General features: G+C 39.7%; 1 protein-coding gene across 3 annotated transcripts in view; it reads right to left on the bottom strand.

The window, feature by feature from the left end:
- Window positions 1-23,624, bottom strand: part of znf385b (zinc finger protein 385B) — a 121,505-nt gene that overhangs the window by 26,906 nt on the left and 70,975 nt on the right. For all 3 annotated transcript variants that reach the window (XM_057336657.1, XM_057336656.1, XM_057336658.1), the window contains one exon: window positions 3,953-4,095. In XM_057336657.1, the coding sequence (XP_057192640.1) occupies window positions 3,953-4,095 (143 nt within the window). The remainder of the gene's footprint in view (window positions 1-3,952; window positions 4,096-23,624) is intronic.

The following is a 23,624-nucleotide window of genomic DNA, read 5'->3' as shown; positions in this document are numbered from 1 at the left end:
CGGTACGCGGAGTGACCCTGACTGAATGTCAAAAGTGCAGGTATTCTGTGTGAAGTCGATTGGTAAAAACAAAGAAAAATGTCACATCGTTGTCTTTCTACAGCAATGATGTTCGATGCTTTTTTATTACACTTTTCTATTTTTGTCTTCATTGTTTATTTCCTGTAAGCTGTAGTCTTTGTTTGGTTAAGAATGAAAAAAAAACAGTTATTGAGTACGTATATAAAATACAGTGTTGAAAAGTGTCTCTTTACCTTACCGTGATTCACAATGGTAAACGTATAATAATGATTTATAAGTTAAGCCATCAGATCTGATTTTGCTGGAAATGTCAGTTTGACTCATTTAAATTCAACCCACGTATAGAAAATAACTCTGCAAGAGAGACAGATATGGTGATATATAATTGCTTCACAAACAAAGAAATAACAAAATTCTACTTTTCAGTAATCGTTCATCTTTATTTTTAATAAATAATAAATGGTAAACAGTCGCAATAGAACATTGCAGAAGACTTGTTACATTTTGCTGGTATTATGACCATTCTGTGACCGGTGATATCTTGTTAAGGAATCTGGTAGATTCGTGCTAATAGCAGCTTGGGACCTGTGGGTTTCTCGCTCTGCGTGTGGACTGGAGGAAGCACTAATTATACATAAGGACACCTGCTCATGATGTTCCACAAACAGTCGGCTCTGATGGACTGCCAGGAGAGGCATATGTCATAGGGCACATACGCACAACTTTGTTTTATGACACACAAAACAATGGCGGTACTCCTTACTTCAAATCAAAGCATGTTATATACTGTATATTCATTTTGGAAGATTTTATAGGTGAGTTATTCCTATGCAGTACCTTACTCCAAAACCATTGAAATTTCAAGCTGCAATCGGTAACTTTTGCCTCAACATCTCTGTTGGAAACAAAAGGACAGGTTATGCCGTGGTGGTCAGATTAGACTTTCAGCATGCGAAATTCGTTCGGATGGTGCTGCAAAAATGGGCGGGAGCGATTCCTCCATCTTTTACATTTCAGTTCCGAGAGGTCACGCTGTGACGTTTTGATCTTCTATTGGTCTCACACAATCACGTGACGTGAATTCGCAGGTCAGAGTTCACCAAACTTGAACTTTTCTACGCAGTGAAATATCTTCGGACGGGCTTGCGTTTCCGGTCTGTCGCATTCGCATGCGTATGAACTGAAGTCAGTGGAGCGAAAAGTCAAGTGTGACCGTGGTTTTACTGCAAAAGGCATAAGATGTCAAGCAGACATTTCCCACAAAATCGTACCCGACAGCTCAACTTCGAAATCTTTATTATAAGCTTACAGTTGTGAACTGGGTTAATGTAAGAAGACACTTATGAACACTGCATGTACGGTGCCAAAAATGTAATTATTTTACACTTATTATTAAAATTAGTTTACTTCACACCAAAAAAGTGTTTTAATAAATCTCAAGCATTTAAACTTTATTCTGTGTAACTTTACTATTTACGCAATGTCAAGAAAATGAAAAAGCCAAAGTTAACCATTGTTCAATGAGAGAGAGTTCATTTACCTGGTGTATAGTACATGGGGATGTAAAGTTTGGTACTTCATTTAACCACCTTTAGAATTTTAATTATAATACAGATTTCTATTATTTCTAACACTAATATAATTTCAATCTTTAAAAACAAGGGGTCTATATTTTATCAACATACTGTATTGAATAACAAAACATACTGCATAGTAATGACCCAGTTGAAAAACAAAAATCTGGAGATTTAGAATAGAGAGGTGAGATAAATCGGAGACAAACAAACAAACCACAGCTGATCAAGTGATACCTCGAAACAACTGCAAATCATGTGCATGGCTAGCTCTAATTTTGCCTTTCCATGGAAGCTCGACAGAGAATACTGTGATTAGCTTCATTAGGAGAGAATAATTCATTTGATGGCCTTGTAGGGAGACGGTATAATTACGGTAATTTTGCGGTGAGATGATTGCAGCCTGGAGAATCTCTTGATTTGCAGGAACAGTCGAGCAGTAATTATGACAGCTTCTGCCGGTTACTTGTTTATTTATGGCGCAAACTGTTGGGCGCTACTAAAGACCGCATGCGGATACCAATCGTCTGATGAATATTACGCGTGAAAATTTCAGAACGGAAACTCTGATCACGTTAACATTTTGCATGTCGGTCAGTGATTCTTGGACAGAATGAGCTGTGGACTTCATGCCAATTATCAAAACCTGGCTATGAGAGATAGGTTTCATTAAAACTCTCCTTTCGAGCCACGACAGGATAGTGCAGTGGAGAGAATAAAAGAAAGTGGAGGTAGGTGACAAAAAAAAGTAGAAAGATATTGGGTAGAACAAAAAAGTCAGAAGCAGTTAAACAAGCTCCAAATTCAGACGGACTTTCTATTTCAGATCCCATCAGCTCTTTCTCCGTGTCTCCCTTCATTGCCATCAGCTCAGCAGCCTGGTTTGGGGAGATAAAAGCACAAATCGATTTCGCTCCCTCTCATTCTGGGAGGCTGGACCAGGGGCTGGAATCAATGTCTGAAGGGACGACACCGCTGCAAACACACACAATGTTCATGCTATATTCAGAATGGAACGTAATGCATGGAAGGCAGCCCAATATGATGAAAACCATACTGCAATGGGAACTGATATGATTTAATATCTTATATTGAGCTTGGTTTGGTATCAAGGCTAAAACATAAAGACACTAAATCACTGTAAAGCAGCACAAAACCTGAAGGCTGAATAAGGTCACAAACTTACAAGTGATCAATTTTTTATCCAAATTGAAATATGTTTTCTGCCGGGAATAATAAAAAGACTGACTCTTTAAAAATGCTCATACATGTTCTCCTTAAAAAAAGGAAACTACTAAAAGCACCTAGTTCTCCTTGAATTTACATTTCTTCAGCTTCATTCATTCCGTTCAATTTTATTTTTATAGCGCTTTTATAATTTGCATTGCATCAAAGCAGCTGTGCAAGAAAACCAAAACAAAATAAGTTAAACACAAATGAAAATATGAGGTCAAATTAAATGCTAAAGCAGTAAAGTCCCATTCATACTAAGAATGAACATAACTACAGTATATAACTATCCACAATACAGCATTATTTTTATTCTAAGCTAAATGCTAAATGAGTCCTTTAAATTCAAATGGATTTTGATTGGCTGTTTTATCTTTCATCAGAAGGAAACAAAATCACTCTGAAAGTGATCACAATGATATTGACAGACTAATTAGCAAATTTATCCTATGGTAAAAACTGAGTAAAAAACTAACAATGAAGATAAATCTCTTTTATGCTATTTTATATGATAATATAAATATTAATAATAAAAAACAATGCAATATTAACAGTTTGTTTTCTAAATTTTGCTGTCACACCATAGTACACATGTATGATTTATTTGTCAACTACCCGTAAACTTTTAATGTAAATGGAAAAAATATATACTGTATGCAGTATACAGTATAAAGCATCATTATTTAATGAACAAAAACAATTCATACCATGCTTCAAAAATAAAGAATTAGTATAGAAATGTATAAAAGAACTATAGAAAAAATCTGTTTATAATACACATGTTGGCAAATATTACAGACCATCTTGGTATTTCACGCATGCAGAAAATTAGACAAAAATGTTTTAATGCTGCATACTTTTTTTTAAAACGGAAGGCATAATGCCCTTCTGAACACCAGCACATAATGATACTGGCCCACTTTGTAGCATTTTACGACGACAACAGCTTGTGAAAGAATCCATCATGAACAATATCCGTGTAACATAACATTAGCTCTCCACACTCAATCTGTTTCTTTCTGAACCGGCAGGCTTTTAATTCCATCAGTGTCAACCCACACATGAACGAGGCCAACATTAAATGGGAAGAGAGCCAAGAGAGGGGAGATGAAAGCGGGCTTGCTTACCGTATTGAAATTGGGGAACAGGCCGACCGGAGAGGAGCTCTCCATGGGGAAGGTCATGAAAGACTTCATATCCAGAGTGGACTGCATCATTAGAGAAGAAGTCCGAACCAATGTAGGGAGCGTGTTGCTATGACAGGAACTTCCTGAGGAGAGAAAGAGAGAGACAGTCAATGATAAGACGGAGAGCGCAAGTGTAATGTCTATGTTCTCTGACCCCACAGTAATTTTTATTCCCACTATGGAAAGTCTAATGAAGACCATTTTTTGGATGAACTGTTCCTTTAAATGCACCCAAATGCAGATAATTTACCTATTATTTGAAAATATTCATTTTTATTTAAAATAAGCAATATCTATGGTGATGGACTAAGGTGATAGTTCACCCAAAAATGAAAATTCTGTCATCATTTACTCAACCTCTTTTGTTTCAAACCTGTATAAAATGCTATCTTTCACAAAGAAAGATATTTGGGACACTTAATGTGCCAGTACTGAAATTTTCTTATATATAGGAAAGAGCAATAAACAATTCATCTTCTTGGTATAGCTAAGTTAAGCTAATAAATTAAAGACATCTCTCAAAGAAATCTCCCCTGACCCCACATGAGGTTAAATATAATGTTTCTGTGCGGCTGCATGGACAGGGAATTTAAACAGGGGTGCACAGAAAAGTGACCAGATTAATGAAAGCAAACTCTTCATCATGGGCTAAATGAAGCGGAACATCTCAGCGCTGTAGAGCCGCACTGGGAGAAAAGACTGGCACGAGAGAGATGTGGGGGCCTTGCGGTTGGCTGCATCCAAATATGTCACCCAGCATTCAAAAAGCAGTACATTAAATGAGCAGGATTTCAAATATTCAGCACCTGTGTTGCATCTGCTTCAATGCATTTGGATTCTGAAGGATGCAACCAGTGGACACTTTGCTATCCAATGCCAATTACAAACTTTACCAAAACTAACTGTGAAGAGAAAGTTCACACAAAAATGAGATTTTGCTACCATTTCCAACCTTTATGATTTGTTCTGCAGAACACAAAAGACGATATTTTGAAGAATGTTGGTAACCAAACAACATTGTCCCCCATTGACTTCCATTTTGTGGACACAAAACCACTGAGATATTTCTCAAAATATCTTCTTTTACGCTCTACAGAAGAAACAGTCACATATGCGTTTCAAACAACATGAGGGTGAATAAATGATGACAAATTTTTCATTTTTGAATGAACTTAAGACAAATTTAAGACAATTCAGCCTATGTGTAGACCTTGTACTAAGTATACTGTAATATGCTTTAAATAAAAGCATGAACATTTGTTGTTATATGAATTCATAAATATAACCCAAAATATCAATTAAAGTCTCTTTTCATTGACACACACTCAGTAGTTGAACTTGAACTAGGATCATTTTTATGCCTTAACGTTGAATGAATGAACTTGATCAGTGCGAGCTGTACCACATCTATTTCTACGACACAATGACAGGTCCAACCGGATGTGTAATAGAAAATAGAAAAGGATCTCATGTATTGTAGCATGGAGAGATCTAATGATGTATGTGAAGAAAGGGAAAAAGGTCAGTTGCAGTTCACTGCAGAAGACCAGGGACTAAGTTGTAAGAATCAAGCAGTGGCATATCATCAGTGAGGTAAAAAACAGAGAGCTCTTTTCTGTTAATTTATTGTTCAAATTTTTCACGCAGCGTTTAACAAATGCTATGGCAACCGTAAGCAAACATGCTTTTAGCATGGCAGGGGATATGCAAGCCTCTAAAGCCACCCAGGAGGTAAAATGTACCATAAAGCTGTTTTAATCATAAGCAAGAGTGGTACATTAATGCTCTTTAGAGAAAAAACATGCAGTAAATTTCATTTTTTCCATTTTATTTTCCAGATGAAAATTGCTGCGGAGCTGCTCTCTTTATTAGCTCAAAAGACATAAAAGAGTTCTCAGGTGTAAGTTCAATTTTGACTCTAACATTTCTCCTGGAAACAGACACAAAAAAGACAATTACTGACATATAGTTAAAGAAAAAAGCAATAACGTGGATAGATCATTCGAGAGTTCGTAATGAAATCTCTGAGTCTTTTTCTCAAATGTATCATTTTAAAAGCAATAGATTTCAGCACGAGCCTCCATTTGCTCTTAATGTCTATAAAGAACCTCACAGAGATTTAGAATGGCTCCTATGGGTTGGTCTGTTTAAAAACAGATAAAAGACTCAATGCCAATTAAACTAGAAAAGGAGTATAGTGTCGAGTATGAGCAATAACTTTCGCCTCAAGATATATCATTCCCAGTTGTCCAAAAAGTTAAGGACAACTGATGGCCCTCCAATCGAAGCGTATAGTTGCAAACGGGGTGTGTGATGTTTTTGACCCGATGTTGAGAATGCAGATTACTTGGTCTGGCTCACACTGCAGCTTGCATCTTGTGTTGTGCCGGTCTTACCAACATCATTTGGTTACATAAATCTGCTTTCACTCTTATAAAACTAAATCTAATTCTGATGACAGAGACGGAACAGTTGTTTCTTTTAATTCATACGACGTGTGCTCGAAAACAACTTCTAGGATAAGAATTTTCAAAAATGATATTTAAGATAGTGCTAAAAGTTTTCCTCTCCTGTCCCGTTTTCAATTTATTTGTAAAAATAACTGTACTTTGTGGGCCATTACTGATTGCAGAACAACTGAAGCGGACTGTATTACAAAAGCAAACACTTCATTGTGGACAGATGTCTCCCCTTTTACCTGGACATCTGAGCACGGAAACAGATTTTATTCCCATTTGCTGAATGTAATGAGAACCACATGCAATAACTGAACTTGGCCCTTCGACTGGCATCAAAATTCATAGCTTTGATTTGCAGCACTGTGGCCCAAGTAGAACATTCAGTTTCAATAAAACAACTGCTTTTTCATGCTGCATATGAGGCAAAACACTGTTTATTTCTGATCTTTAATGAAACCATCACAGATGTAGGGATGTATTCTGGTAATGACTCTTCTCACCACATAGGTTTTAACTCTCAAACACACTTCATTCCTTTAACCCCTTTAATGCACGAACGGCTAAATCACAAAGGAAAACATTTCATGTTTCTTTTCACTTCAAAGCAAGAAAATAATCGTTTTTCAGCAGTGCTTGCAAGGGTGTTGGTGTTTTAAACCTTAATAAATGAACTAAAAGTAACTCATAACAGACAATTTCTGCCTGATTTGTGCTATTATTTTTTGCATCTTGTACTTAAAAATATTTAAGATTAAAGTATAAAAATCACTCATTGACATATTGATAGAATTATCATCATTTCAAATATAACCAAATATCCCACTGCAATAGTTTCATAAAAATATTGGCATACTGAATTGTTTATACTGTATCTGTCAGCATATTAGTTTGTAAGTGATCTATTTAACCCTTTGAAGCCAAAGTAACTGGGGGTTCTTCTTGACCAGCGTTGAACCAACGCTGTTCACGTCATCCGAAGAGGTCTATTTCTAAAGCAATTCAAGACATTTGACTTGATTCACAGAAGTCATTATTCCTGCAATTCCCTTATATTAGTGACACTGAAATTCCGCACTCAACTTAAATATCTGTCCAATGTAGTGTGTCTCAAGCATCAAAGGCTTACATAAAACGTGCTTTTTTCTTTTCTCGCTATTTTTTTAATTTACCTCTGTTATACTCTACCTCAAGTGTCAGGATAAATTGCAGGGAACAATACCAGAGGAGCATTACAAAGAGCCACGCTGCATTTCAGGACAGACTTACCGGGGGTTTGAAGACTATGGTCAGGGCAGATCATTAAAACTGATGACAGGAAAAAGTGTGTGTGTGAGAGAGAGGCTGCTGCAATTACCGTTCTTCACATGTGCACTCCGCACCAGAGAGCTCTGTTTGGCCAGAACAGCACACATGGAGAATGTGTGAAAACTGTACGGGTAAACGTTGCTTTAAGTGGACTAGCAAACTTTCTTCAAAATCATCTTGAGGTATCCCTAACAAAATTGTACTGTTGTGATACAGGTACACAGATGCACTGTATATTTTGCTTATGACCAAAGAAACATGGTGATACACACTTAAAGGGATAGTTCACCAAAAAGTGAAAATTCTGTCATCATTTACTCAAAACTTTCTTTTTTTCGCAGAACACTAAAGAAGATATTTTGAAGTTGGTAACCGAACAGCTTCGGCACCCATTCACTTCTATTGTATGGACACAAAACCAATACAAGTGAATGGGTGCCAGTTAACAACATTCTTCACAATATTTTCTTTTGTGTTCAGCAGAAATATAAAATGGGGTAAATGTCAGTCGTCATAGTAATTAACCTCTTCAGCGCAGCGGTACAAAAACAGCCACCAACAGGCAATGGAGCATTGCACACTTACAGTACACAAAGCACTTTAAAAAACACACACACACACACACACACAGTCAGTTGTTGATGCGGGTAATGATCATGCCGGGCGGCTGTTTCCAAGGCAAGGCCTCTAACAATGCTGACAAAATTGGCAGTACTCGCAAGACTGCACGTCATTAGGAAAAGTAAATGAAAGGTTAAAACGTACTGTATAATCCGGTGTCGAGCTGAACTACATCAGCCAGGTAAACAACAGCGGGCTTTTAACAACAAAAAAGCAGTCTTAGTCTCCTGCATGATGCCTTATTAACAAGGCCATAAATGTTTCTTACCTCATACTCCTCAGAGAACATTTCCAATACTTTGTTGTGTCCCGTGAAACCTGTAATTTATTGTTATGTACAATACTTTCTAAAGAGCTAATTTGTCATTTAGAAGGCACTTTTATCCAAAGCAAATTACAGCCCAGTCCCGACAGAATAACTTAGAGTAAGCGCCCGGCACGAGGGAACAATGCTAACAGCTCAATGATCAATCTTGGTAGGGTTTAAGCCTGCGATATTGTAGTTGAAAGCCACTTAAACCACTAGCCTATGTCACCCCACAATATGTACAATTACTGAAAGTCATCTTGAAGGAAAGCAAACCATTAGCCACAGTTATTCATTCATAGTGAGATTCTGAGAAGAGTCTGGTAGAAATGTGTCTGGCCTTAAAGCTCCAATGTGTCATTTTTTGGAGGATCTAGTGACAGAAATGCAATATAAAATACATAACTATGTCTTCAGAGGTGTATAAAGACCTTACAGAATGAAGCGTTGTGTTTTATTACCTTAGAATGAGCTATTTCTATCTACATACACCATGGGTCACCTTATATGGAATTCGCCGTGTTGATTCTACAGTAGCCCTAAATGGACAAACTGCTCTACAGAGTGCGATTCATAAATACGTTGTCTCCTTCGGCAAAAAAGCGAAAATGTGACGGCATCTTAGTTCTGTGTCAGCCACCGTAGTGCTTCAAAAGGGAGGGGTGGAGTGAGCCATGAATTGCAATTCGTAACCTCACCACTAGATGCCGCTAAATTTCATACACTGTACCTTAAAAAACAAGTTTTGGGACAAGTAAATCTAAGCAACAATAAACTAGAACGTACAAATGCCAAAATGGTTTTGTGTCCATACAATGGACGTCAATAGGTACCGATGTGGTTTAGTTCCCAACATTCTTTAAAATATCTTCTTTTGTGTTCAGCAGAAGAAAAAGTCATACAGGTTTGGAATGGCATGACAGTGAACAAACAATGAAAGAATTTGAACTATCCCTATAAAAAGGCCTGCAGTAAAAACAGCACTGCCAAATCATCACACGTCACATAGCCACATCAGGTTTAAACCAACCATAATCCACACAAAAGTGTACAGACATAAAATTGCAATACCGAGTTCAGAAGTCAGTTATTCAGGGTAGATGACTTTCATTCATTGAAGAGTTTCTGTAATCAAAGCTCAAACCATCCATCAAAGACTTGCGGCAGCTGCAAATATGCACATAAATGGTGTATTGCCACTCAAAGCCCTCAAAGTCATTTCACACAAAAGCCACAGAGAGACAGAAATAGAAACTAAAATTATTTAAATAAACCTTGACCCGTGTTTCTCTTTCAACTCAGTTTCATCACCCAGCCACGTGCCTTTAAGTCCGATATGAGAACGGAGAAAGAAAGCGTATGACCAGCAGCTGGCAGCTGCACCTGTCTCTCAGATGTTCCCTCTTTGTAGAAATGGCCAGCAGACTTTAGCCTTTCAGTCCAAGTCTTCTGAAGCAAAATAAATGAAATGAAATTTGAATTGGTATAGGTCTCTAATTTTTCCAGTTGAATATATCAACTTGTTACACAATGCTTGGTCACGTGTCAGAACCAATTAAGTTTGGAGTAACTTTATCATTTAGATTTCAGAGTTAGGGCTGAGGAGATGGTGAAGAGCAAAAAAATCCCAGAAGACTCGAAAAACATGCAGTATTATATAGGATATCTAATATCTTTTGACCTGTGCAGTAAAACCCATTTTTTTAATGGGTTGCATAAAATTTTTGTATGGTCTGTTTCTGTATATGTAGTAAAATTTTGTTCTTCTTTAAAGCACTTTGGTCAGGCTGGTGGCTGTGCCATCTATTTTAATTTTATGGGAAAAAAAATACTGGATACTCTGCCTAACATCTGGTTTCAAAACAGAAAGATTTTGTTTTTCCTCTTTTAAATATGACACAGTCATGTCCAGGTGCTTATCAGTGCTTTGAGTGGCTCTACGTGATGAGGACGGAACGCCGTGACATTTGCAGCGTTGATGGAGTGAGAGCTTTGACTCTCCTGCGGAGCGGGAATGGGAACTGGCGAGAGGCCCTTGGCTCAACTTCACCCTTTTGCAACGCTGACTCCCACCATCTGATTGTATTTGACAATACCAAATCAAACGGAGCGCTCCGAGACTGCACTTTTCCCAAAGGTTAGTCAACATACACTTTATCTCAAAAGGGTATTCTGCAAGATAAAAATGAAGGAAAAGCAACATCAATGTTGACTTTTCAAACTGATTTATGTCTTCTTTGAGTACTCACAGAGATAATTCACCCGCATTTTAATCCCTTCATCATTTACTTATAAAATGAGACGTTGGCCAGAATGTGACGGTGAGGCTCAGTTATTGCATGGAAAATGAGAAACATTATAGTGATGATCTCTCGTGATCAGTATGTTCTCCTCTTGTGATGCACAGAAGAAAGAAAGTCATACGGGTTTGGAATGACATGAATGTAAATAAATTCATTTTCATTTTGGGGTGAACTAACCACTTAAGAATTCGACAAGGGTATTTTTTGCAGTAAATTCATCTTACTATGTGCATGCTATGGCAGCACAGTGGTTTCAACAACTGATCAAACATAGAAGCATCAGCCAAATGTATATACAGTTCTGGCCAAAAGTGAACTCCAACTTTGGAAAATGTAGCGCTTTGCTATTTATTCAAATATATTTAAAATCTGTTTCCTTTCAGCTTCTATGCATTTTTTCTACAGTCCCTGCTGAAAAACAATAGAACCCTGCTCAAACCAGAATGGAAACCTTAATGGATTTGAAGGTTATAATGGCAATTGCATTTGATGTAATGGAACTATAATGGTGTCTACTGGTATGTGATGGATTGGGATATATGGAATATGCCATAAATGTAATGTAAATGCATTTTGTAATGGTTTTAATGACAAAAGCTAATGGTTCATAATGATATTTTAATAGAAACCATTAGAATGTCTGTGAGGGTTTCTATTGGGTTTGTGTTTTTTTTTTCAGTAGTGTTTTATTCAAGTGTACCAAACCTAAAGTACACAATGTACTTTATAAATATCCTCAGATGAATAAAAAGCCATACTGAAGAAGCTTGCAGCTTTTAACCAAGGTAACGTGTCCTTGAAAAGACTCCCAGCACTCCACTGCATACAGAACAACTGCCAAACACACACTTAGGACAAAAATGCAACCAAACTGCTGTTGATGAAATTACGAGTCTAAGTTTAAATAACTTTGTTTTCCTTATTAGTAGTGTACCGGACAAACGGACACAGTGTGACCAAACTATGTGTGGGAATGGACCTGTGGCATCTGTGAGAACAGGTTGTTTGTCAAGTCGTCTCTCCCAGGCGGGAATGGAAAAGGTGAGGCGGGCTGAGGAGGGCGGGGGTGTGGGTGGGCTCCTCAAGGGGGGGAAAGGTGCATCTGTGGCAGGTGGGATTTAATCATTAAAATCCTTGTACTGGAAGCAAAAAGCCAAGCTGAGAGACAGAGATAGAGAGAGACAGCTTGAGATGCGGTCACTCTGTTGCACCCCGAAAGTCTCTTGCCACCTGGTGCAACGAATGAGCGGTGCAGAGAAATCATATTGGACCCGCACGGGCTCAGATGTCATTTTAAATCTAATCTAAACCAAGCGGCGGCGAAAACCACACCATCATTACACTTCGGTAAACATTGTCGTCAATGAGGACCATGGCTGAAATTTGAAATTGATAGAACAGCAAACCTTTTTTTTGGTTTAGCCTGAAGCACAACAGGACTGGTACTAAAAGAAGTCCCCCTAAATGTTGATTGCTCTCCAAACCCAACCAAGAGTGACTTTTCTGTTTAAATTGCCTTCACAGAGTGATTTCATCACTAATTCCTAAAAAGGTTTTTCCACTGAATGTATGTTATTAGTCCAGTCTAATGTTTCTTGAGCTTTTGTACGGGGGAAAACAGATACTGTGGTTATGACTTCATATTTTTTCTGGCCGTTACGATTGGAAGCGTAGAAACCCGCTGCACGGCAAAGTGAAAAAAATGCAGCGTTTAGAATTAAACAACAGCAGAACGCTCTGAAACATTCATTTCTGACAGTTTGGGGATGATTTTCAATGCTAAGAGAGGAAAATGTTTGAGATTAAATAAGCACACATCAGTCCCGGTATAAAAGAACTTATTCATCTTTGCCTCAAATGATGAACATTCATTTCAACAGCTATTCTCTGAGTGAGTGCAGCCTGAAACCACATATCTGAATTTGGTTCTGCTTTTATAAAGGAGTTCTCGAAGGAGAGAAAATAATTCAGCCCAGCAGCAGACCGTCTCCACGCTCTTCATTGTTGAGAGCGAGCAGGTGTGCTTTAAAGTCAACAGTGGTTTACATCTTGACGTTTAAAGGGATAGTTCAGCCAAAAACGAAAACTTTCTCATCATTAGGGTTAGAGCTCACTCTTGTCACCCAAACCCACATGACTTTGTCTCTTGTGGAAGAAAATTATTCAGCAGATGGACTGGATGATCTTTCCAAAAGAAAAAAAACATTATAGTCCATACAACTTATATTAAAGGTCCAGTGTAGGAAATTTAGCGGCATCTAGCGGTGAGGTTGCGAATTGCAACCAACGGCTCACTCCAACGCTCCCTCACTTTCGAAGCACTACGGTGGCTGACACAGGACTAAGACGTCGTCACGTTTTCGCTTCTTTGCCGAAAGAGTTAATGTATTTACGAAACGCGCTCTGTAGAGCAGTTTGTCCGTTTAGGGCTACTGTAGAATCAACATGGCCAATATCATGCTAGGAGACCTGCGGTGTATGTCGATAGAATTAGCTCATTCTATGGTAATAAAACATAACGCTTCATTACGTATGGTCTTTATACACCTCTGAAGACATAGTTATGTATATTATATTGCATTTCTATCACTAGATCCTGCAAAAAAATTACACATTGGACTTTTAAAGCGTGTGCTAAATTATTAAAGAAATATTGTTCAACTAGAAGGCCATACAAGAGCTTTGTGCAAGGAATGGACTGAAATTGTTATTTGCTAAAAACCACTTCCGCAGTTGATGTGTCGTGCCACGTTTGATCAAATAAAATTGGTTAATGTTTCATGTGATACAAAGCGCCAAGAGCCAAATGAGATTTGGAAACTACAGCAGCGGGGCGGCTTTTCAGCAAATAATGACTCACCCGCTCCTAACACAAAGCTATGGTATGGCTTCAAAACACGCGAGGTACTTGTGTCCTTCAGGTATTCTCTTTATTTCCACTGCATCTCTATTTATGAAAAACTGTTTAAGAAAACAAACGCAGGAGAGCATGACACTGTCCCTTTAATATCTCCTATTCCTTTAATATTCTGTGACGGACATTACTGCCTGCTCCGCTTCACATGCACTGGAGAGAAATGTAAACTGACACATTAAATGATTATAATTCAAGCATAAAAATCCAGCGCCAACATCGAGTGGCAGAGGCAGCAGGGGGGTCAAAGACCTGGCATGCAACATCAAGTGTGCAGGTTCAGGCCCAAGTTGGGTGACTGACTCAGGGAATGGAGAGTTAGTAAGAACACAATCCTGTTCAATCATTACTGAGCCTTTTGAGAAAAGCACTTAACCTCGGGCTCCTCTGGAGGGATTGTCTGCGTAATTAGTGGGCCGTAAGTCACTGTGGATGGAAAGTATCTCCAAATGGCACATAACCTTGCCTCCATCACAAAGATCTTCATTAGAAAGACGACAGTAGGTCAATGATATTAGCATCAGCCGGCGGCGCGACTAGACTCAGCCAGCATCACGACTCACGAGCTGAGCCCACGGTTCATTTTAAACATCAGCGATATACTGTGGATTAAATTAGCCTCTGTGAATTATCATACATACAAACTCTGTAAATTATGTTACGTATATTCTTTAAATATTGAATAATTTATCCTTTTTACATAAAGGTCTTGGTCCCTTTTCTGCGATCACACAGTGAATGCTAAAATAAACATCTGAATTAATCTTCAGTGAGCCGTGACTGTCAGCAAACAATCACACATACAGTATGCAACAGTAATGAAGATGTGTTCTCTTCTTGTTTTTAATTTAGTTGGCTAGATGTCAATACCAACTTATATACTGTTTGTCCACAATAAAGCTGATTGACAGTTCCACAAAAAGTAAAAGTTGTCTAATACAAGATGTCTAAAAAATATGCTTCACGATGCCACAGAAGAACCATTCTAGTGGAAAAAGTGTCTTTAGATTATAAAAAGTAAGAAATAAACTGTTCTTAATGGAATGACCAAAAATGGTTCCTCTATGGCATTGCTGTGAAAAACTTGTTTAGTTTTTTAAGTGTATTGTTGCCTAACCACGTATGACTAGCAACGGTTAAAAACCATGTTCAGGACTGACGTGCACTAAACTCTGTTGGCTCCAATAAGACTAAAAAAGAAAGTTTTGACTGGGGATTCATGAACAAATGAAACAAAACTGCACACTTCAAGCCAGTTTATAGAGACTTTAGGGCACCTGAGTTGAATGAATGAATGTCACCTATAGGCTGGAAAAACTGCTGGTATACTGTCAACAAACCTCCTGACCCGCTCCAATCTCATGAATCTACTGCAGTACATCAAACAAAAGACAGAGAGCATTAACAAGATCTGGCGCTATTAAAGAACATTCAGGGCTACAGTCCAAGAGCCATTGACCTGTCACACCCCTGATTTCAGCTGTCAAACCATGCAAATGAGAGTCTAAGAGAATGTTAATCACAGTTAAAAACAAGCAGGTGTGAAACTCAACTGAACCTTAAGAAACAGCATCAGAGGATGATGCAGAGATGCTTAAACAAAAATCGCTAACTCGATCCAACACCCACACACTGACTTTACATGTTTACAAACTCGCAAGTGCACTGAATACACAGTGTCTGAAAACACAGCATGATTAAAACAGAATTAAGCTGTAGAGCATTGCCCATAAATTATTTACTGCAATGTTGTTTACTGATGCAAAGGGAGTCCTATATATTCCAATTGGTGAAGGTAATTATAAAGTGCAAATTTTGGATCAATGCTCTAAAAACATGTAAAAGACTTCGTTATGTACACAGCTACATATTATACATAACACAGTCTTTAATTAAAGCTAAAGTATGTACTTTTTTAATATTAAAAGGAAAAAATGTAGTAGGTATTTACTTTCTAAGAATGTATTAAAAATATAAGAACGTACATGTTTCCCATTCTTTCCAGGAAAAAGAAAGCATCACTGCAACTTCTGAAAGTGACCAGCCATGATTTACTATTACAGCACAAATCTAATGATTTCATTTGACCAAATGTAAACAAAAACTTAAATACCAACACGTTAAATACAGTAATTCAGATTCAAACCTCTACTATCCGCATGTGCGAGATCAAGTGTGCCAACAGCTACACAATGGCTTTGAAATATACAAACACTTTAGGTCAAAAGAAAAGCTTTTCATAACCCTTTAATATTTCATAATGATTTAATATTCTGACATGAAATATGGATATACGCATTACAGGATTTAATGGGAGGAAGAGCAATTTATTTCATTTTAATCCAAGATTATGAAATATGGGAATAGCCAGCCTGATTTTATGATAATTCGTATTTTACAAGGCGTTTATAGATGAACCCCACATAGTAAGACAAGAAACAAGCAAGCCAAACAAGTAAATTGGATCCATTTTCACTTTTAAAGGTATATTTAGATTTAATACGGCTGGTATTGACTTTGTCCTTTAGTGTAAATTGAGACGGTGCAGAATTAGACTTACTATTAGCTAGTTTACATGAGTTAATTGAGTCCGTCATGGATGGAGAATGGTGTTGAAAAGTAAATAGGGGACATGATTCTGGCACATTATCTGTCAGGCTAGATGACACAAAGGCTGCTATCGGCTGTCCATCCCAGCCAGAAGCACGTCTAATGAGCCGGTCGCTTTAGACAGCACAGTGACCGCGGTGGGATAAAACTATTTAATGGCACACAGCTGCTCAAACGCACTTTTTTCTTGAGCCTTTGCACGCTGACATGGCATGCACAGCCATCACTATTTCAGGATATCTAATAATGTCTTAAATTCAATATAAATGCAGATTTACATGCCAGCGCTTCAGGTCCGCATCAGCGCACGACAGCGAGACTGAACAGGATCTGCCTGTGCCTTTAAACACAATTTGTGAAAACGAAGTTGCGTGCCTTCTAATAAAGATCTCCTGACAACAGGGTAAATGAAATCATACCTCTCTATGAATGCACGTCCTTGTGCTACAAGAAATGATTTGATTGCTAGAAATTGCCAGGTTATACAAAGTGCTGCTTGCGATTACAGGAGCATCCACAGGTCACAATAAAACTTCAAAATAAAGCAGACAGCTTTGGAAATATTCTGTGTTTTTGCATAATGCTTTGTGCTACAGCCCACAATACTATTGATGAAGTTCTAAACAAACGTTTAAGGAGCATGTTCCATTGATTTATTCTGATAAATCTAGTATTTTTTCATCCCAATTTGTCGGGACCCGAGGCTAGCACTGTTTGTTTGTCCTCGTTGTGTGTGTGCATGTTTGTATGGTAAGCTGGCTGCGGTTGTCTTGGCAACCGCACTGTCCACGTGTATATGTGTATCACCTGTCGCCCTTCATCAGCCCTCGTTATCTCTGTGTTCTCACCTGGTGGTTATCTATTCAGCCCTATTTAGTCTTGGTCACCTCTTCACTTCCTTGTACGTTCATTACTCTGGTTATGCCGTACCCTGTATTGCAGTAATTAGTTACCCCTTGTCTTGTCGTGATCTTGACTGTTACAGTGTTCTCTTGTCGTGTTGCATGGATGTACGTGTGTCAGATTACTCTACCTTGTGGATTGCGGTTCTTGTTTGCTTCGTGTCACCCCTAATATCCTGAGGACTGCCTTCACCACAACACCACCCGTAACTTCTCGCCATCGTGGACGGTTCTGGATTACGCTTCGTCTCTTTGGTTGCCTGTTCCATCAGAGAGGCGGGGTCTGCTCGCTTCGCTCTCACCGCTGTCGTCTGAGTCATCTGCTGCCTCCCAACCTCCTCACTACTGTCGGGACCCGAGGTTAGCACAGTTTGTATTGGCCTGCCCGACATGCGCTCAGTCTAAACCCTGTAACCGCCCTCCCGCTGGTCTGCTCCGTCCTCTCCCCATTCCATCCCGCCCTTGGTCACACATTGCCCTCGATTTTGTCACTGGGCTTCCCTCTTCTGGCGGTAACACTGTGGTTCTCACGGTGGTGGACCGCTTTTCCAAGGCGGTTCATTTCATTCCCTACGTAAACTCCCTTCCTCACGGGAGACAGCGCAACTGCTCATTGACCACGTTTTTCGGCTCCATGGTTTGCCGGTCGATGTGGTCTCTGATAGGGGTCCGCAGTTCACCTCCCGTTTTTGGAAAGAATTTTGTAGACAGATCGGGGCCTCAGCGAGTCTGTCCTCCGGTTTCCACCCGCAGACCAATGGGCAGTGCGAGCGGGTCAATCAGGATCTCGGAAGAATGCTCCGCTGTCTGACATCGTCTAATCCGAGTTCCTGGAGCCAACAGCTTTCGTGGGTAGAATACGCCCACAACTCACTTCCGTCGGCTGCCGCAGGTTTGTCTCCTTTTGAGTGTTCATTGGTTATAACCCTCCCATTTTTCCCTCCAGGAACCCGACGCTGCGGTACCGTCGGCTCTGGCTTTCATCCAGCGTTGCCGGCGCACCTGGCGGAGAGCCAGAGAGGGGTTGGCCCGAACCTCTAGACGTACCAAAGCAGCGGCTGACCGCCACCGGTCTTCTCCTCCTACCTATGTGTGTGGTCAACGAGTGTGGCTCACTACCAAGGACCTGCCTCTCCGGGCGCCGTCTCGCAAGCTGGCACCCAGGTTCATAGGGCCCTTTCGCATCACCAAGGTGGTTAATCCGGTGGCCGTCAGCTCAGACTTCCCCCTTCTCTTGGTCGGGTCCACCCGGTGTTTCATGTCTCCCGGGTCAAACCTGTTGTTTCTTCCCCTCTCAATCCTGCTTGCAGCCGACCACCTCCTCCCCCACCACGTCTTGTGGATGGTGCTCCCTCCTACTCGGTTAGGAGACTCCTGGACGTGCGTAGGCGGGGAAGGGGGTTCCAATACCTGGTGGACTGGGAGGGCTATGGCGCAGAGGAGAGGAGTTGGGTGCCGTCCCGGGATATTCTGGACCGCTCGCTGATCGTGGATCTTCATCGGAGACGAGGTGAGCCCCCTCCTAGACCGCCTGGGGGCGTTCGTGGGGGGGGGGTACTGTCGGGACCCGAGGCTAGCACTGTTTGTTTGTCCTCGTTGTGTGTGTGCATGTTTGTATGGTATGCTGGCTCGGTTGTCTTGGCAACCGCACTGTCCGCGTGCTATGTGTATCACCTGTCGCCCTTCATCAGCCCTCGTTATCTCTGTTCTCACCTGGTGGTTATCAATTCAGCCCTATTTAGTCTCGGTCACCTCTTCACTTCCCTTGTACGTTCGTTACTCTGGTTATGCCGTACCCTGTATTGCAGTAATTAGTTACCCCTTGTCTTGTCGTGATCTTGACTGTTACAGTGTTCTCTTGTCGTGTTGCATGGATGTACGTGTGTCAGATTACTCTACCTTGTGGATTGCGGTTCTTGTTTGCTTCGTGTCACCCCTAATATCCTGAGGACTGCCTTCACCACAACACCACCCGTAACTTCTCGCCATCGTGGACGGTTCTGGATTACGCTTCGTCTCTTTGGTTGCCTGTTCCATCAGAGAGGCGGGGTCTGCTCGCTTCGCTCTCACCGCTGTCGTCTGAGTCATCTGCTGCCTCCCAACCTCCTCACTACTGTCGGGACCCGAGGCTAGCACAGTTTGTATTGGCCTGCCCGACATGCGCTCAGTCTAAACCCTGTAACCGCCCTCCCGCTGGTCTGCTCCGTCCTCTCCCCATTCCCTCCCGCCCTTGGTCACACATTGCCCTCAATTTTGTCACTGGGCTTCCCTCTTCTGGCGGTAACACTGTGGTTCTCACGGTGGTGGACCGCTTTTCCAAGGCGGTTCATTTCATTCCCCTATGTAAACTCCCTTCCTCACGGGAGACAGCGCAACTGATCTGCCTGTTCCATCAGAGAGGCGGGGTCTGCTCGCTTCGCTCTCACCGCTGTCGTCTGAGTCATCTGCTGCCTCCCAACCTCCTCACTGCTGTCGGCTTACGGATCTCATCTACCACCGTCCTTTCTCACCCTAGCTGACGCTGCCGTATACCGGGTCTCCTGGTTGGCCCTGCAGTCAGATTGGACGGAGGGACTCCTTCAGTGCCTTGCTTTTTGAACTTTCTCAGTGCACTATTGTGTGTCTTCTTGCAATAAAGTCTTGTTACCCCGCTATTGGGTCCGAGTGTTTCTCAGTCGTGACACCAATTAATATAGTTTATACCTCCAGAACGTAATGGCGCTTAAACTGTTTAAAATCATAGAAACTCATATTAAAGTTTCTATGTCTATGTTAAACTCATTAAATAAAGCTAATGTGACCGTCAAAGATAGGAGAAATTGTTTATCATTTCAAATCAAAGAAAGTACACAGATATGAATAATACATGTTCTATATACACATATTCTAAAGTATGTACTTCTTTAACGTTCAAAAAGAAAAATGCATTTGGTGATACTTGCTAAATAAATACTACTTTACATGTGTAATATCAATTAAAATTGTATTAAAATATATTTAAAGAAGAGGTAACACACGCAGTTTCTGCCAATCTCATATTAATCACCTAAACAGTAGTATTGCATACTTTGTATCTTCGAAGAGTATTTAGTTTGATCAAATTTATAAAATACACATATAGCTGTTCGATTATTTCCGGAAAAAGACGAGCGCCTGGAGGCGTGCAGGGGGGGGGAACTACAGCATGAGCAAACGATACATCATCGCATTGATTCACTATAAGTTTGTGTTGTTTACATTATGCACGTCCACTGCCAACAAAACACAGACATATGACTTAGTTTGACTTACCACGTTCAGTTCATGTCCAGCATCTTTTAGAGCTGGGACCGCGCCATCTATCAGTTTCAAACGATCTCCAAACCCAGCGTTATATCCACCATTTATATAACATTCATCACCCAAATGCAGTGAACAAACAAGCACAGCTAAACTTCCGTCAGCCGAGTGAAGCGGCATTGATGGGCGTGCTCTTTCTCTCGTCCAATAAGGAACTAAGAACCCTTGTTACGAAACGGGAATCCATGTTAAAAAAAAAAAAAGTAAATAGTAAACACAGAAATACTACGTTCAACACGTTTTTTGACAAGTTGACGGTGTTAAAAAAAGCATTACTACAACTTCGGAAAGTGACCAGCCATGTTTTACTGTTCAAGTACATTAAAACAAATCCAATGATGTCATTTTACCAATATGAATAAAAAACTTAAATACAACCATGTTGCTCATCTTGATATACTGTAGCTATATCTACCTGAAAACAAAAACACCTAATTCATTCACACTGATCCAACAAACGTCAAAAAACACCAACATACGCTAAATTCTCATTAACATTGATCCAACAAATGCCAACAGGGGTTTTAAACTATGAACAAAGCAAATATGCTGAAAACAGGTGCTGGCATTCAATCCAACAGTATCACCGTCAAACGTGACTCGTCGGCCACGCTATCATAACATGTTTAACACATTCAAATACAGAACCAAATACAGAACCCCTGCTCCTCCTATATTACCAGCACACCCTTTTCTTATTAAGACACCCAACACACTGTATCTCATGACTACATCTTGTTTCACTTCATTTCATAATTTCACTTTGAAGCTGAATGCTGCAGTCTGTGAGCTTTTTTGTGCTTTTAATCACATGATGTGAAACACATGTAGCCACGGGAATTAATTTAGGTCCAACTCTTGCATGAGGAGGTTTAAAAGGGTCCTTTGGGTCACGCAAGCTGGCATCTAATCAGAATACAATAAAGCTGAAACAGTAACACATAGAAAGTAAATGCATGTAGATGAATCTAGCCACACAAGCTAGAGTTTGCTACTTGTCAGCAAGTCAGCTTTTCCATAAGACCAACTTATACATGCAGTAAAATCAAATGTCTGCTTTAATATCAGTTTACTCTTTCAAGTCAACTACAACTGCCACAGTTTGAAGGCAAATCTGCCCCTAAGAGTTAAGTTTACACTCATGTGCAGTAATGCATCACATAACTGTTGCCTTTTCACGCATATTTGAATTTATTAACACATGAAATTGAGCTTACATAGCTAGAAGTTGTGTTCAAGTGTTTTTAGGGACTAAATATGCACAATGAGACCACACGCTCGCAATATGCCAAGCATTCTACATTTACATACCCGTATGTTTTTGCCATTGTGCTGAATGACCACAAGGACACATCTTTCCACTCTCCATCGCAGCTGACAGGTTTTTTTAGGGCACTCAAGAGAGTCCTTCACATTAAAATGAGTTCACTTTTCTCAAATACTGTGTTTGGAGGAACACATAAATGTACAGTATAGTATAATCAAAGCAACACAGATTGAAAGACATTATGTTGCTGTAACTGAGTGAATTCTCAGCCTCTCTAGTCTATAAGCGTGTATTTGTGCAAGACAAGAAGCGGTCTGGTCTGAAATATATACAGTATATATACGTATATATTTGCATCTTTAAAGTAGTCAACCTTTTGCCAAGAATTTGCACAAATGTAGTTTATCGAACTCAACCAGCTTATTGAGGTCTCACGCAGGGGTGCTGTTTAAACTGTATTGAAGTAGTTCCCATCTGTTATTGACAGTTTTTTCTTTATTATTTATTTAAAGTCATAGAATTTAAAAACATAAAAAATGAAACTCTTAGGTAGGGTTATGCAGAACATTTTATTTTTGCTCACAACACCAATTTGAAACATTTAAGCAGCGGCGTACAAAATAAAGGGACCATTTCAAAATTACTTTCAGTGTTTCTGAATTTATTATTTCGGTATGATGCGTGTATGTAAAATGATCATTCTTGTTTCATTCTGTCAACTACTACCAATATTTCTCCCAAATGTCAAATAAAAACATTGTTTCTATTTGCATTTATCTGCAGAAAACGAATACTGTAGAAACAGGTCAAAATAACAGAAAAGATGCTCTTGATTTTTTTTAGACATCAAATACTGCAAGTTCATATTCACTTTAAGCAATACAACAGTAATATTTGTTTTTAGGTTATAATAACAAAAAGTTATTTTTGTTTTGTTTTTTATGAAACTCTGAGCATCGTAACCAAAAAATCTAATGTTGACAACTATATTTTTACATACAACACTAATTTCTAACCTTTAAGTATAGACCTTTTAGTGACTCTAAACTTCTGACCCGTAGTGCAGTGCAAAATGTGAAAATTCAGTGCAAAAGAAACCAGGTCAGCCAAAAGTGAAAATGGACAGATATATCAGTCCGACTTAAATAGGTTACGGTCTCTCCTTGGATCTCTCTGTGGGCTGTGAATCTTTTACTCTTATTTTACTCTCTATATGTATCCTGGAGTACCCTGGACTCAACCCACCTGCATGAGACGTAGGAAGGAAAGAGAGAACGTAAGAAAGGAAGAGGAGGAATCAAAGAGCAAAAACCGAGCCAACCTCTTATATTTGGATGTTTAGAGAATGCAGAGCATCTGTCAGAATAAAGTGCAATAGATTTGCGTGTGTCCGGGAACAGATCATTCATTGAGATGAACTCCTGTGTTGACAGAAAGATTGTAGGTTCTCAGGAGGTTAATGGCTAGAAAACAATGTGTTGGGGAACGCCGGAGAGATCCATCACCTGTTTTCCGGACACCTGTGAACTCACCGCCCAGAGATGTGCCTGCAAAGGGACGGCTGCTAAATCTGTGTCAACTCTAC

The sequence above is a fragment of the Triplophysa rosa genome, linkage group LG6, assembly GCF_024868665.1.
Source record: "Triplophysa rosa linkage group LG6, Trosa_1v2, whole genome shotgun sequence".
NCBI lineage: Eukaryota > Metazoa > Chordata > Actinopteri > Cypriniformes > Nemacheilidae > Triplophysa > Triplophysa rosa.
Note: the sequence above shows the minus strand (reverse complement) of the source record. Positions and strands in the feature narration are given on the sequence as shown.